The 13,772-nt window shown below is 35.1% G+C and overlaps 2 protein-coding genes across 3 annotated transcripts; both read left to right on the top strand.

Annotated features, from left to right (window-relative positions):
* Positions 1 to 1,075: 1,075 nt before the first annotated feature.
* On the top strand, positions 1,076 to 7,773 carry LOC107934399 (DNA topoisomerase 2). Of its 2 annotated transcripts, none has more exons than XM_016866824.2 (19): positions 1,076 to 1,798; positions 2,274 to 2,566; positions 2,655 to 2,721; positions 2,802 to 3,072; positions 3,161 to 3,360; positions 3,479 to 3,688; positions 3,809 to 3,922; positions 4,005 to 4,124; positions 4,200 to 4,364; positions 4,470 to 4,811; positions 4,922 to 5,055; positions 5,139 to 5,484; positions 5,558 to 5,744; positions 5,830 to 5,879; positions 5,962 to 6,375; positions 6,459 to 6,642; positions 6,731 to 6,792; positions 6,883 to 6,982; positions 7,068 to 7,773. In XM_016866824.2, the coding sequence occupies exons 1-19, from the start codon at positions 1,247 to 1,249 to the stop codon at positions 7,628 to 7,630; spliced, it is 4,374 nt and encodes a 1,457-aa protein (XP_016722313.2). In that variant the 5' UTR covers positions 1,076 to 1,246; the 3' UTR covers positions 7,631 to 7,773. The 2 variants fall into 2 exon arrangements, with proteins under 2 accessions (XP_016722313.2, XP_016722312.2); XM_016866823.2 differs by having other exon boundaries at positions 6,880 to 6,982.
* Positions 7,774 to 8,131: 358 nt separating this feature from the next.
* Positions 8,132 to 11,013, top strand: LOC107934367 (DNA replication complex GINS protein PSF2). Its single transcript, XM_016866791.2, has 8 exons — positions 8,132 to 8,496; positions 8,581 to 8,655; positions 8,742 to 8,856; positions 9,759 to 9,858; positions 9,944 to 9,974; positions 10,056 to 10,145; positions 10,316 to 10,468; positions 10,700 to 11,013. Exons 1-8 carry the CDS (start codon positions 8,449 to 8,451, stop codon positions 10,715 to 10,717), a joined length of 630 nt encoding a protein of 209 aa, XP_016722280.1. The 5' UTR covers positions 8,132 to 8,448; the 3' UTR covers positions 10,718 to 11,013.
* Positions 11,014 to 13,772: the final 2,759 nt, after the last annotated feature.

Here is a 13,772-nt window from a genome sequence, read left to right as displayed (position 1 = left end):
ACCTTGTTCCGGCGACGGTATAGGGTTAGGGGACGTTACAGTATTGTTGTATGAAAAATGAATATTTATAAATAAGTCATTGCAATATATGTAAAAATAATGTAAAATATAAATTTAATAGACATAAAATAAGCTCAATTAAATAATAAAAAATAATAAATTCTCGAATGTATATATTTTTTAATTTAAAACAACTTTTATAAAATATTTTCAAGAAATTTGCCAAACAACACAAAATATTTTATACTGATTATCTAAACACAATAAAATATTAACTTTTCTAAAAAGGTAAGTCATTTTCTAGAAATTATTTTCCGGAAACTATTTTCATTCAAACAAATAGACCCTTAGTATTCGAAAAGTTACAAATTTTACAATTTGCTATTTACTTCAATTTCTATCAAATTAAAACATTTTCAACATAAGGTGAGTTTAGATGAGCGGTGGGCTGCGTTGCAGTGCATTTAGTTTACTTTTTCTCTTATGTTATAATATCGCTACAATATCTACTATCATCGCTATCGCTGTTTTTACACTAACCTCTGTTAAATACATCGTCTATTCAAACCCACCCTTACTAATCCAAATAATATTCAAAATAAACATTTACAACTTTCAACTTAATTAAACGTAAATTTATATTTATAAAATTATTTTATCTAATATACGGAATTAACAATTAAGCTTAATTAAGTAAAATAGGATTAATTGAAACTAAAATATGACTAATTAAAAAATATATAAAATTTATGAAATAAACTCAATTAAGCATTAAAAATATAATAAAATATCAAATGTATGTTTATTTCATTAAAAATAACTTTTATAAAATATTTTTAATAAATTTACCAAATAAGAAGAAATATTTTAAATAAATTTATCAAAACATCAAAAAAAAATAATTTTCCAATAAAAAAAGTTGTTTTCGAGAGTGAAACGAACGGATTTTAAAGTTCATTTAAAACAATGACACCAAACCAAACCACAACCGTCCGATCATCTCCCTTCTCATCGTGGTTCCAAACGCTGAACAAAGCTATTTTTTAATTATTTAAAATTTAAAATTTCAAAAATCCCGCCCAAAAAATTCAAATATCAAATTCAAAATTGCTCGGCCCCTTCCTCAAATTAAACCCTCCCTCTCTGTAACGTTACTCTCCGATCAACAAATCCCCCTCCAACCCCTCCCCCCCTAAAAAAAAGAAGAAAAAGTCCCTCCGTCTAAGAAAAAAACCCCTAATCCACCATGGTTGCAGATTCGAAGCTCCCGCTGCAAAGCAGCAACAATGTAAACACTAAAGCCTCCAAAACTATAGAGGAAACCTACCAAAAGAAGACCCAATTAGAACACATCCTTCTCCGACCCGATACCTACATCGGTTCCATTGAACAGCACACTCAGCGCCTATGGGTGTACGAGAACGATGAGATGGTCCACCGAGACATAAAGTACGTCCCGGGACTTTACAAGATCTTCGACGAGATCTTAGTCAATGCCGCCGATAATAAACAACGGGATCCATCCATGGATTCCATTAAAGTGGTGATTGATGCGGAGCAGAACTTGATTTCGGTTTACAATAACGGGGATGGAGTTCCCGTTGAGATTCATCAGGAGGAGAAGGTTTATGTCCCGGAGTTGATTTTCGGCCATTTGTTGACTAGCAGTAACTATGACGACAATGTTAAAAAGACGACCGGTGGGAGAAATGGGTACGGAGCTAAGCTTACGAATATATTTTCGACTGAGTTTGTTATCGAAACTGCTGATGGAAAACGGCAGAAGAAGTATAAGCAGGTATTCTTTCTCTTCATTTCTTTTAGGTTATTGTTTTGGAAAGCGAAATCGAGAATAACATGGATGTTGGATTTTTCTACTTGATTATTAATTTGAAAGTTTCCATGTTGTCTATTCATTGCTATGGTTGAAGATATAAGCAAATGGTTTTGTTTACTGGGGATGTGATTTGAAATATACTTACTTTATGATCGATTTTTCCTGGTTCCAGGCGTGGGAAGCAAAAATCAGAAAAAAATGCGTGTATGGATGTGGGTTTTTCCTATTTGATTGTTGAAATGAAATTTCGCTGTAGTGTATCTGTTTCTATGGTTGAAGCTTTAAGTGATAGTTATCTTTTAACGTGGATGTGGTTTTGAATATGAAACGAAACTACATATATAATTTAGGTTTAATGTTTCAGTTGTTATGAGTAGTATTTTTTTGGTTCCTTGGAAATGGTTTGCACTAAGGTGAACTGTTGTTTTTCTTGTAGGTATTTAAAAACAATATGGGAAACAAAACTGAGCCTGTTATAACAAAATGTAAAGAGGGCGAGAATTGGACAAGGGTTACATTTAAGCCAGACTTGGCCAAATTTAACATGACTCACCTGGAGGATGATGTGGTTGCATTGATGAGGAAGAGGGTGTTTGATTTAGCTGGTTGTCTTGGCAAGACCGTGAAGGTTGAGCTGAATGGGAAACGCATTGCCGTGAAATCATTTCTTGATTATGTCAACCTTTACCTTAGTGCTGCCTCTAAAAATAAGAGCGAACCTCTCCCAAGGTCTGTACTATGAATTTCATTTGGTGTTTTTTTTGTTTATGTTACAATTGAATGTGTCTTAATCACTTAAAGATGTTTGTTTTACCAGGATTTCTGAGAAGGTTAATGCAAGATGGGAAGTTTGTGTTAGTCTCAGCGAAGGGCAGTTTCAACAGGTCAGCTTCGTCAATAGTTTCTGAGATTATATTTTTAGAGTAGTTTATGCTAATATTCTTGATTTTGCCGTACTTACCAGGTCAGCTTTGTCAATAGTATTGCTACAATCAAGGGTGGAACCCATGTTGACTATGTTACCAACCAGATATCTAATTATGTGATGAATGCTGTAAATAAGAAGAACAAGAATGCTAATGTCAAAGCACATAATGTGAAGAATCATCTGTGGGTTTTTGTCAATGCTCTTATTGACAACCCTGCTTTTGATTCGCAAACCAAGGAAACTTTGACTCTTCGTCAGAGCAGTTTCGGCTCCAAATGTGAACTTCCTGAAGATTTTTTGAAGAAAGGTTTGTTAATATAGCTCACTTGTATTTAAGTATGGTTAGCGATAAATTTATTTACTTACGTGCTACACGGCTGGTGAATTGATTGCAGTTGCGAAGTCTGGAGTTGTGGATAATTTGCTCCAGTGGGCAGAATTCAAACATAGCAAAGATCTTAAGAAGACTGATGGAACTAAGTCAGGTAGTATTCGAGGAATCCCCAAGCTAGATGATGCTAATGAAGCTGGGGGACGGAATTCGGACAAATGCACATTGATATTGACGGAAGGGGATTCAGCAAAATCTCTTGCTGTAAGTTGCCGCCTTTCTAAAATCTCATATTAAATTTATAATTATGATGCATTTCTCTTTACATAATGTAACTATGTTAGGTTAGTTTTGATTTCTTAATGGTTTTTTGTTTTTGCAGGTGGCTGGTCTTTCTGTTGTAGGTCGAAACCACTATGGTGTTTACCCACTGAGAGGTAAACTACTGAATGTGAGGGAAGCCAGCCATAAGCAGTTAATGGAGAATGCTGAAATACAAAATCTTAAGCGAATTCTTGGATTGCAGCAGAACAAGGAGTATACTGATGTCAAATCTTTGAGATATGGGCATTTGATGATAATGACTGATCAGGTTTAGTGTTTCAAAGCAGTTTTCTCACCTTATTTTGTTTTCAGTTACTATCTTCGTTTGCCATCATGCTAATAACTATCATGTTGCTGTAAATAATCTCAAACTCTGCACTTTTCTCAGGATCATGATGGTTCTCATATCAAAGGGCTGCTGATCAATTTTATTCATTCCTTCTGGCCTTCTTTGCTAAAAGTTAAATCATTCATGGTTGAGTTTATAACTCCTATTGTGAAGGTCAGTATTTGTCTTTGGTTAGTAATAATGTACGTGTTTGATGTGTTGTAGAGTCTTTTGTTAATGCTTTTTCTTTGTATAGGCTACTCGCAAAGTCAACAAACAGGAGGAGGAGTTATGTTTTTATACTATGCCTGAGTACCAAGCTTGGAAGGAAAGTTTGGGGAATAATGCAAAGAGCTGGAAAATAAAGTACTATAAGGTTTGTATACTTATTTCTGGTGTTAACCTCTTCACGGTCTTGTAGCGGTTTTTCACTAATGCTATTATGTTGTAGGGGTTGGGAACCAGCACGGGACCTGAAGGGAAGAAATACTTCAAAGATATTGATAAGCACATGAAAGAGTTTGTATGGGAAGGTGATAGGGATGGTGATGCAATCGAGCTTGCTTTTAGTAAGAAGAAGATAGAAGCAAGGAAGAATTGGCTGCGACAGTTTGAGGTATGCAATAGTTATATATATATTTTTTAAAAACATAAAATGCATTGTTTTTAAAGAATCTAAATTCTGATCTTGGTGGAATTTTCTTACGTTTGTGTGTTGCAGCCGGGCACGCACCTTGATCACAATGATAAACTCATCAATTATAGCGACTTCATTAATAAGGAACTTATTCTGTTTTCCATGGCTGATCTTCAAAGATCAATTCCTTCCATGGTTGATGGCCTGAAGCCTGGTCAACGGAAGATCCTTTTCTGTGCTTTCAAGAGGAATTTTGTACATGAGGCAAAGGTTTCTCAATTTTCGGGTTATGTTTCGGAGCATTCTGCTTACCATCATGGTGAGCAGAGTCTTTGTAGTACCATTGTTGGAATGGCCCAGGATTTTGTGGGCAGTAACAACATAAATCTTCTTCGTCCTGGGGGTCAATTTGGTACTCGTAACCAGGTTAGTTGATGTTCATCTTGGTTGAGAAATTGTATCAGTTTATGCCATCTTATCAGTATGTTTACTATTTTCCCCATATATGTAATGCTTACTTCTTTTACATTTCATAGGGTGGCAAAGATGCAGCAAGTGCAAGGTACATTTTTACCAATCTTACTACCATTACTCGATATCTGTTCCGCAAGGATGATGATGGCCTGCTCGATTACTTGAATGAAGATGGCCAATCCATTGAGCCTTCCTGGTAAATTTTACTTCATTGTACTTAATGCTTTGTTGTTTAATCGTATATACATTAAAATTTGTTCCTTTGTTCTTGTTTTTCAGGTATGTACCTGTTATACCAATGGTTCTCGTGAACGGAAGTGAAGGAATTGGGACAGGATGGAGCTCTTATATCCCGAACTATAATCCAAGAGATATAGTGGCAAATGTGAGGCGTTTGCTAAATGGTGAACCAATGGAGCCCATGCATCCGTGGTACCGAGGTTTCAAAGGGACTATTGAGAAAACCGCATCAAAAGAATCTGGTGTTACCTACACCATAAGTGGGATTGTAGAGGAGGTTGATGAGACCACACTGAAAATAACTGAACTTCCAATCCGTAGGTGGACTCAAGATTATAAGGAATTTTTGGAATCCATCATAACAGCAAATGATTCATTCATCAAGGTAATTTTCTCTACTTTCGATTGACATTTCTTTTAAGAACTTCCATCTGATACGTTAGTACATCTCATTGTAGGAATTTAAGCAATACAGTGATGATAGAACTGTACATTTTGAGGTCTTCATGACTGAAGAGAACATGATGTTGGCCAAGCAAGAGGGTTTGATGAAGAAGTTTAAGCTAACAACAACTGTTAGCACAAGTAACATGCACTTGTTTGATTCGAGAGGGATGATCAAGAAATATGACACCCCTGAGGAAAGTATGTGCCACACTTTTACGTATTTTAATGTAGTAACAATAGCATGTAAATTGTCGCAATCTGACCATAATTTGTTTTACTGTAGTACTTGACGAATTTTATCACTTAAGGCTCGAATTTTACGAGAAACGAAGGGTGAGTCTCACTTGAGCTTATTCTGAGTAATTAAAATGTTTGAACAGTGATGTTGATTAAAATTTTGTATCATTTGCTGCAGAAACATATGTTGGACACTCTTGAACTCGAGTTATTGAAAATGGATAACAAAGTCAGGTTTATCCTTGATGTTGTTAAGGGGAACATCATTGTGAACAATAGGAAGAGAGCTGACTTGTTCCTTGAGCTACAAGAAAAAGGGTTTACTCCATTCCCGAAGAAAACGAAAGCTGTTGAAGTAGCAGTGGCGGGGGATATTGATCATGAAGGGGAACCTGAACTTAGCCCTGAAGCAACAAGGGCAAGTGATTATGACTATCTGTTATCCATGGCAATCGGTACTCTGACCCTTGAGAAGGTCCAAGAGCTTTGTTCTGATAGGGATAAACTTGAGCATGAGGTTGAAGAGTTGAGGAAACACACTCCAAAGTCTTTATGGCTGAAAGATCTTGAAGAACTCGAGAAGCAACTCGACGTATGTACCAAGAACTTGTTTTTAGTTAAATTGTGTACTTGTCATTTACCAGTGTTCTGATGCATTCTGTTTCTTATAATCAGGAGCAAGATCAAGCAGACCTGGAAGCAGAAGAAGAGAACAGCAAAAACAGAGCGAAGGGAGGTGTAGCTGGCAAGAAGGCTCGAAGACCAGTGGCACCTAAAAACCCGAAGAAGGTAAACAAGAAAGATGACCCACAAGTACCCGAAGCCTCAGAAATTTCGTCTACGACAGCAATGGAAGCAGGTCAGCTTGATTGTGACTCTATTATCTATTTCCCATTTTACTCTCATACTTCATTTTATTCATCAAGGTTGTACTTTTTGTTTTACAGAAAATGTTCCTGCTGTTGTTAAACCCAAAGGCCGGGCCGGTGCAAAGAAGAAGACAAAGAAGGTCCGGTTCTTCGTTTCCTATATATGATTATATATATGCCTGTTGCTCTTTCAACTGATGACTTTTAGTTACTTGTATGTTTATTAGCAGGATGATAGTGATGATGATGATGACAACGACTTTGATATTCCTGATCTAAGGGAGCGACTTGCCAAGCATAACATCGATTCCTCTCCTGATAATTCCGCTGGTATTTAAGCTATACGTGAATTTGAGCTTATGTTATATTTGTATAATCGTGACGAATTTGAGCTTATGTTATTTTTGTCTCACAGATATGGAAACTGAATTGTTTCAAGAACCTGCTGGAAAGAAAGGGCCTGCCAAAAGGGCAGCTGCTACTAAGAAGAATCCTGTCATTTCTCTATCCGAGAGCATAGGCGAAATCAACATCAGCGATGGAGAATTGGAGGTTGTCGAGCCAGCTCCAGCAGCAACAAAGAAAGGAGGACGAAAACCGGCTGCTCCAAAAGCCAGTAAGCCACCTGCAGCAGCAAAGAAAAGAGGTCCAGCAGCAGGCAAGCAACAAAAGCTTTTGACACAAATGCTGAAACCCGCAGCAGAAGCTGAGGGTTCAGGGATATCGCCTGAAAAGAAAGTGAGGAAAATGAGGGCGTCACCGTTCAACAAGAAAAGCGGTTCGGTCTTGGGGAAGACGAGCGGTTCTTCACTGTCTTCAATGCCGGAAATCGATAGCGATGAAGATGAAGAAGTAGCTGTGGTTGTGGAACCAAGAGCTAGACCACAAAGGGCAAACCGGACCAAGACAACTTATGTTGTTAGTGATTCCGAGACTGAGGAAGAAGTTAATGATGACTCAGATTTCGAGGAAGATTAGGATTGAGGAAAACTGTGATGTTTATCTTTCAGTGTAGGAACGAACAAGTAACTCTAATTCTTGGCTGCTTGTTTATGGTCAACTTAGGTTGTCAACGTTGTGTAAAACTGAAAGTCATGAATTTCCTTCTGTTTCCATTGCTATATGTTCTCATCTTAATTGATTATGCCATTAACATATAATTGGATGCGTTAGTAATCAATTATTATGTTTATGAACGATTAACAATTTAAACCAAAAATAATTTAATAATAAAAGATTCTAGTATTATTTAATAAATAATTTTTTATTTAAAATTAGAACGGCGATTAAATTGTCATTAATTTTTATTGAATAAATCATGATATTATACTAAATGTGATTGTTGATGTAATGATGAAATTGATTATTTTTTAAGGAAGTTAATTTATAATATTTATTTTGAAGTATTAGAAAAAAGAGATAAACAAAAATAAGAAAATAGAAATATTTAATCTAAAACTATGATAACTATTGTATTTCACGTTTGAATTATTATGATTTAATTTATTTTTTCATCGAAGAAATATTTTGAAAATTTTTAAAATCGTTGTTTTGGTTTTGGCGCGTTGTGATGCGTGCATAGTTTCCCGCCAATAAGAAGACAGAGAAAGAGATATAGGGTTCCGTCTACACCGATTCTTAGACTCAGTATTTCAACTCGGGCGAGTCTCAACTCAGTTCTGCATTTCCTTTGGGTTTTCCGAGTCAGTTTCCCAGTTGATTAATCTCTGAAGCCTAAATTATTGCCCAGTTCATCCAATTTCTGGACTTGAAAAACCCTAGATTGCTTTGCGGACATGGCTGGCCAATCTGATCCTCATATCTCTCTTTTCTCAGCCGAAGAGGTTTCCCGCCCTTCTTTTCTTGCTCTTTCTACTGTTTTGAAGTGGTCATTTTACTTAATCTTTCGTTCTGTTTGGTTAAATTAGGTGGAATTTATGGCTGAAGATGAACTGATAGAGATTGTCCCAAACATGCGAATGGATCCTCTCAATTTCATCTGCGTAATCTTCAAATCTGTTTGTCCCATCCCTTTTTTAAAGATTATTTGGGTAATTTGTTTTTGATTATGATTATGATGAAATGACAGGGTGATTTTGGTCCATTTTTACCGCAAATAGCATCCCAGGTGCCGTTGTGGCTCGCGGTGGCTTTAAAGAAGAGAGGAAAATGCGCAATTCGGCCTCCTCAGTGGATGTCAGTTGGTTAGTCACCTTTTAAGTTAAATTGTTTCATATATTTTCATCTGTATGCTCAAATAGGAGATGGTTTTGGTGTTTACTTTGGTTTGCTTCATGTTTCTCTAGTGCCACCACGATTTGACAACGAATTAAGTAAAATGATGGAATGTTTGTTATGTTTCGCGGGCGTAATATAATACCTCGTTGTTTCTTCCTTTTGGTGTAACTGGAGTTTACCTTGTAAGCAATTCGAGCTTGTGGTCCACTTGAAATTTGAGGCTTGAAGCTTAGATTGAATTGGATCAAGTTTAACTCTTAAAGCTTGAGCTTGACTTGGAATAAAGATCAATTTGTTTTAGCTGGCTCAATTAAGTTTGTTTAAATAGTAAAATATGATCTCAACTCTCATGTTCAATTTCAAGCTCAATTATTTATACTTGAGCTTAATCTTGAGTTCGTGTTTTGAATAGAAAATTTTCAATACGAACAAAATCTAAAATAAAGAAAACATTAGGCTTGGGAGATACTTGAGTCTAATTTGAGTTCAAGCATTAAGATATTCTAATTTGACTCGCTTAATGGTTTGAGCTTGACTAGACAATAATTGAGATGAAATTGAGTTTTTTTTCCGAGTTGAACTCGAATAGCTTATAAGCACAAGTGTCTGTTTATACCTTTACTCTTGCCTTCCTGTGTTGTTGGCTGGTCCAACTTTTCATTGGCAAGAGGACGACTTGATTTTTTATCTAGACAAGTCCATTTATCATGATGTGTTTAAACTTCATTGTTTGGGGAACATGTAGCGTTTAAGCAGGGCTTTAGAAGTTGAGTTGAGAATATGCTAGGTTATTGGTTGGGGGTATTATTTTACAGTTCTGCCTTTTGAATATGTTGTAAGTTTCTTCTTGCTTTTTGTTGTGGACTAGAAAATTTGACCCGGGTTTTGGAAGGAGAACGAGAATCTCAAGGGGCATTTCAGGTGCTTCCATTTCATTATGTGGAGATATCTAGACTTCTCTTTGATCAGTAAGCCTTCCTTGACATTTTCCTTACTATCATACAATTTAACGTTATGAAGTCTTTAAGTACTTTGCTTTTTTGTGGATGGCAGTGCACGTGAAGACATTCCTGACATGTATATGGTGAGCTAGAGGATTATTTTAAGCTTATTTTTATTTTCCTTTTGACTTCTGCAAGTAGATTGTCATGAATCCATTTTACAGGTGAGATCTCTTATTGAAGACATAAGGGATGTACGGATTCATAAAGTTGAGACTAGCTTGGAGAAGTTCAGTGGGACATCTGCTGTGAAAGTATGGTTTTTTATCCCGCCATTGTGAATTTGTTGACACTTATTATCGCCAATATTTAGGCACATTGCTAAAATTTTTTCCTCCTAATATGCTTCAGATGAACTGGATTTCCTCACTGATCTTTGTGTCACCCTTGATATCTTTGCCTCTAATCTCTTGAAATTGGCCAGATTCCAAATTTATCTGCTATGGAAGTGAATATAATTCGTCCGTTCGTGGGGAGGGCCTTACAGGCATTTTATAAGCATGATAATCCAGAGAAAATACCAGATGTAGATAGAGCATCTAGTGCACAGACCCGAGCAGCTAACAATGAGCCAAGAGTATGTTCTTGTTTGCTATTTGCCCGTGTCTTATTTAAAGGTCAAACATGAAATGAATAATATTTTGACCATTGGTCTGCATATATTTTCTGGAAAGATTTATATTCTTTGCCTGCTAACTTCTTATCATGTTATGTAAAAATGTCCAAGGGTGACAAATGAGCTTGCCAGATGATCATGATTTAAGAATTTTATGAACGTAATATGTCGTTTTTTTTTTCTGCTTTGCAGCGGCAACTGAGGAGATAACAGATCATTTTCACGTTTAATTCCTTGACTGTGTTGAAAATGGAAACTTCAGCCAGCCACTCATGAAGGTACTTAAGAATCCTACTTGGTGCAATTTGCTTTACAGCTTTCAAATAATTGTGGCATTTGTTTTAGACCCTTGTTGTGTAAAGTTATTAACTTATTGTAATAGCCTCGAAAGTTGTTATTCCCACAAAGCTGTGAAGATCTCATTACTTTGTATTGTATTATGGGGAGTGTTAACTCTTGTCAACTACATTAAATCATTTATTGCATTTTCTAACCCCATGTGATCACTTCCTTCTTTGTAACCTTTAGGCCTGGGACTGATTTTAGTGGATGTTGCGTGTGATGAGAATGCACCGCTAAACTAGGAAAATTGCATGTTGTTTGTCATGGAAAACAATTTATAAGAGTTGAAAATCTAACTCGAGATGGATGTTGATATGATTTATGGGGAAGGGAAAATATCGTTGGGACAATTTCATTTGTTGGTCTCAAAATGAGGATGCCTAAGGTATTTTAATCATGAACAAGTGAGAGTAATGTACACCATAGGGGATCACTGTATTATACTAACCAATCCCAATTCAATGAGTAAATAAATTCTCTGTTGTGATAATCCATATGCATTTAGGGATGGAAAAAAATCTAAAACCAATGTGTTCCGACCTAACCCGATCCAATAAATTTGGACTTTTTTGAGATTGGATTTGGGTTAGGGTCAGGTTCAAGTTTATTTACCGTCTTGCCCTGCTTGGGGATATTTACAATATTGCCCTTCTCTATATTTTAGTTAGATTTCCCGTTCCTACTATCTCCTATGATGTTTATTTATTTTTAAAGAAACTTTTTTGAATTATTTAATATACACTTGATTAACAGCACAACTTTGTAATTACTAGCTTTAAATCTTGATATAAACTCATGTTCTGCTTCCTTTCTCAAAATTATAGCCCAACTATATACGTATATAATATTATACATATTGTTTGTAAGCATAGCAAAATTTGTTTGCAAAATACATGTATATGTATTTGCAAGATTATCAATATTAACGTATTATTAATAAATTTATATAATCAAATTGCTTTGAAGCAAAAATAAACAAATAAAATTATAATTGGGTCGGATTCTTTATTAAATTGTTGGGTCGAATTCGTAGAGTTAGGGTCAGGGCATGGTGGTGATGGTTCGAGCTGGTCTGGGCAGCTAAAATTCCAATCCATCCTGCCCTGCTGTGCCGTGCTCTGCCCTGTTGCCATCACTACATTATTGCTGACAAATTAGAAGGGAGATTTGGGCCATTTGGCACTGAATTGTGGAAAGAAAGGTTTGGCAATTGGGATATAAATGGTTGTGTTATTGTTGTCGTCTAAGGCTAGGCTGTCCCTGTTTTGGATAGACATTTCCTTTTCATATTGAATACTAGAGTAAGCATTCCTGAAAAAAATAGCAATGTCCATTTATTTAATTCAATAGTATTAGCATGGTGAGCTGTTTGGTATATATATAAAATAAACTTGAATACCCACAGAAATGGTCCATGGCATGTTCCTTGTATCTATCACATCCATTGTGCCAAATGTCTATCCTTTGTTGCAAGTAGTCATAAAAGGATATCCATTGTGCCAAATGGTCCACATGGTGTATAGAAAAAGATGGAGACACCCCAAGAGACAGGTGTGGATAAAACCTTAGAAACCTAATAGAAAACTCAAGGAAAGTTTATCTAATGTTCCCTCATCTCACTTGATGGCTGTTTGTTAGCCACATGCTGTGGGTCCCTCTCTACTTTCTGTTTTGTTTATATGATTAATGTATAAGTATAGTGGTTTGAATTAGATTAGATTAATCGATTAGGACATATTAGGATATTGATTTAAATAAAGTATTAGGTTGATTGATTTAAAATATTATGTATCAATTGAGCGATTGAATTGAATTTTTTTATTATTTACAAATTTTTTAACAATTTTTTTATTCTAATTGATTAAATTGGTTAAATTGATAAACCCATACAACTGGATTATAATAACTTTAAATGTGTCGAAAAAAACAAAGGGAAAAAGGTTTGTTCTCATCCACAACTTCCTAGGAAAGCAAATTATTAAATTAATGGAAATGAATCCATAACATGATTTTTGTTGTTGATTGAGCTGTGAGTTTGAGTATGTGTCAATAAATCAAGCTTGTTGGTGTTTCAAAATCTTAGCCACCGAAGTTGTATAGGGATTCAGGAGAAAAGTGTTACTTTTACTAAGATAATTTATGTATTTTCTATCCTTTGTGATTTATCTCTATGGGATAATTTATGTATTTTCTATCTTTTGTTCTAATTGGGATAATTGAAAAGGTAATCTCATTAGCTTAAATTTAAATTCAATTTCATCGATTTAAATTTGAAATGATTTAAATTCGAAATAACTTGAATCTGTAGTGATTTAAAATAACTTGAAATAATTTGGAGATATAATAACTTCACTTGAAAAGTCAATCTCGAAATGATTTGAACCTAAATTGGTTTAAATTTGAAATAATTTGAACTTATTGGTTAGACTTAAAATTGATTAGGATACTAGCCTGATTAGAGAAATTAAATTAATTGATTTGCAAACAAGTATGGACCGATTAAATCAAATTAAAAAAATTAATTTAATTTATTTTTAATATTTTTATGAAAATTTTAATAATTTATTTAATCAAATCAAATCAGAAAGCAATGATTTAATTAATCTAAAACCATGTCCCATAAACATGTTTAAATGTAGATATGATGAATGGATTTGGATGTTAGTGGACAAATTATTTGTGGAAAGCTTGCATTATTGATTCCATCTACCATAGTCCCATTGCCTTGGGAATAAGCAAAGGTAGGATGAATTGGCATTTGCATTTCTTTTACAAGGGAATAATTTGATTCCCTTGTTTAAGATCCATCTTTTTCATGCAATTATTAGATTCCCCTTCCATGGAGATTCAGCATTTGTTGCACCTATGATTACCGACATTACAAACAAGCCGGCTGCCGTTATAGTACTTTTTTTTTTGTCAA

This window comes from Gossypium hirsutum, chromosome A10 (genome assembly GCF_007990345.1).
Source record: "Gossypium hirsutum isolate 1008001.06 chromosome A10, Gossypium_hirsutum_v2.1, whole genome shotgun sequence".
Taxonomy (NCBI): Eukaryota; Viridiplantae; Streptophyta; class Magnoliopsida; order Malvales; family Malvaceae; genus Gossypium; species Gossypium hirsutum.
Note: the sequence above shows the minus strand (reverse complement) of the source record. Positions and strands in the feature narration are given on the sequence as shown.

Coding starts and splice junctions, on each gene's coding strand:
- LOC107934399 (XM_016866823.2), top strand. CDS start 1,247: ATGGTTGCAGATTCGAAGCTCCCGCTGCAAAGCAGCAACAATGTAAAC. Junction 2,722..2,801: donor GCGAAGGGCAGTTTCAACAG/GTCAGCTTCGTC, acceptor CGTACTTACCAG/GTCAGCTTTGTCAATAGTAT. Junction 4,365..4,469: donor ATTGGCTGCGACAGTTTGAG/GTATGCAATAGT, acceptor TGTGTGTTGCAG/CCGGGCACGCACCTTGATCA.
- LOC107934367 (XM_016866791.2), top strand. CDS start 8,449: ATGGCTGGCCAATCTGATCCTCATATCTCTCTTTTCTCAGCCGAAGAG. Junction 8,857..9,758: donor TCCTCAGTGGATGTCAGTTG/GTTAGTCACCTT, acceptor GTTGTGGACTAG/AAAATTTGACCCGGGTTTTG. Junction 9,859..9,943: donor TCTAGACTTCTCTTTGATCA/GTAAGCCTTCCT, acceptor TGTGGATGGCAG/TGCACGTGAAGACATTCCTG.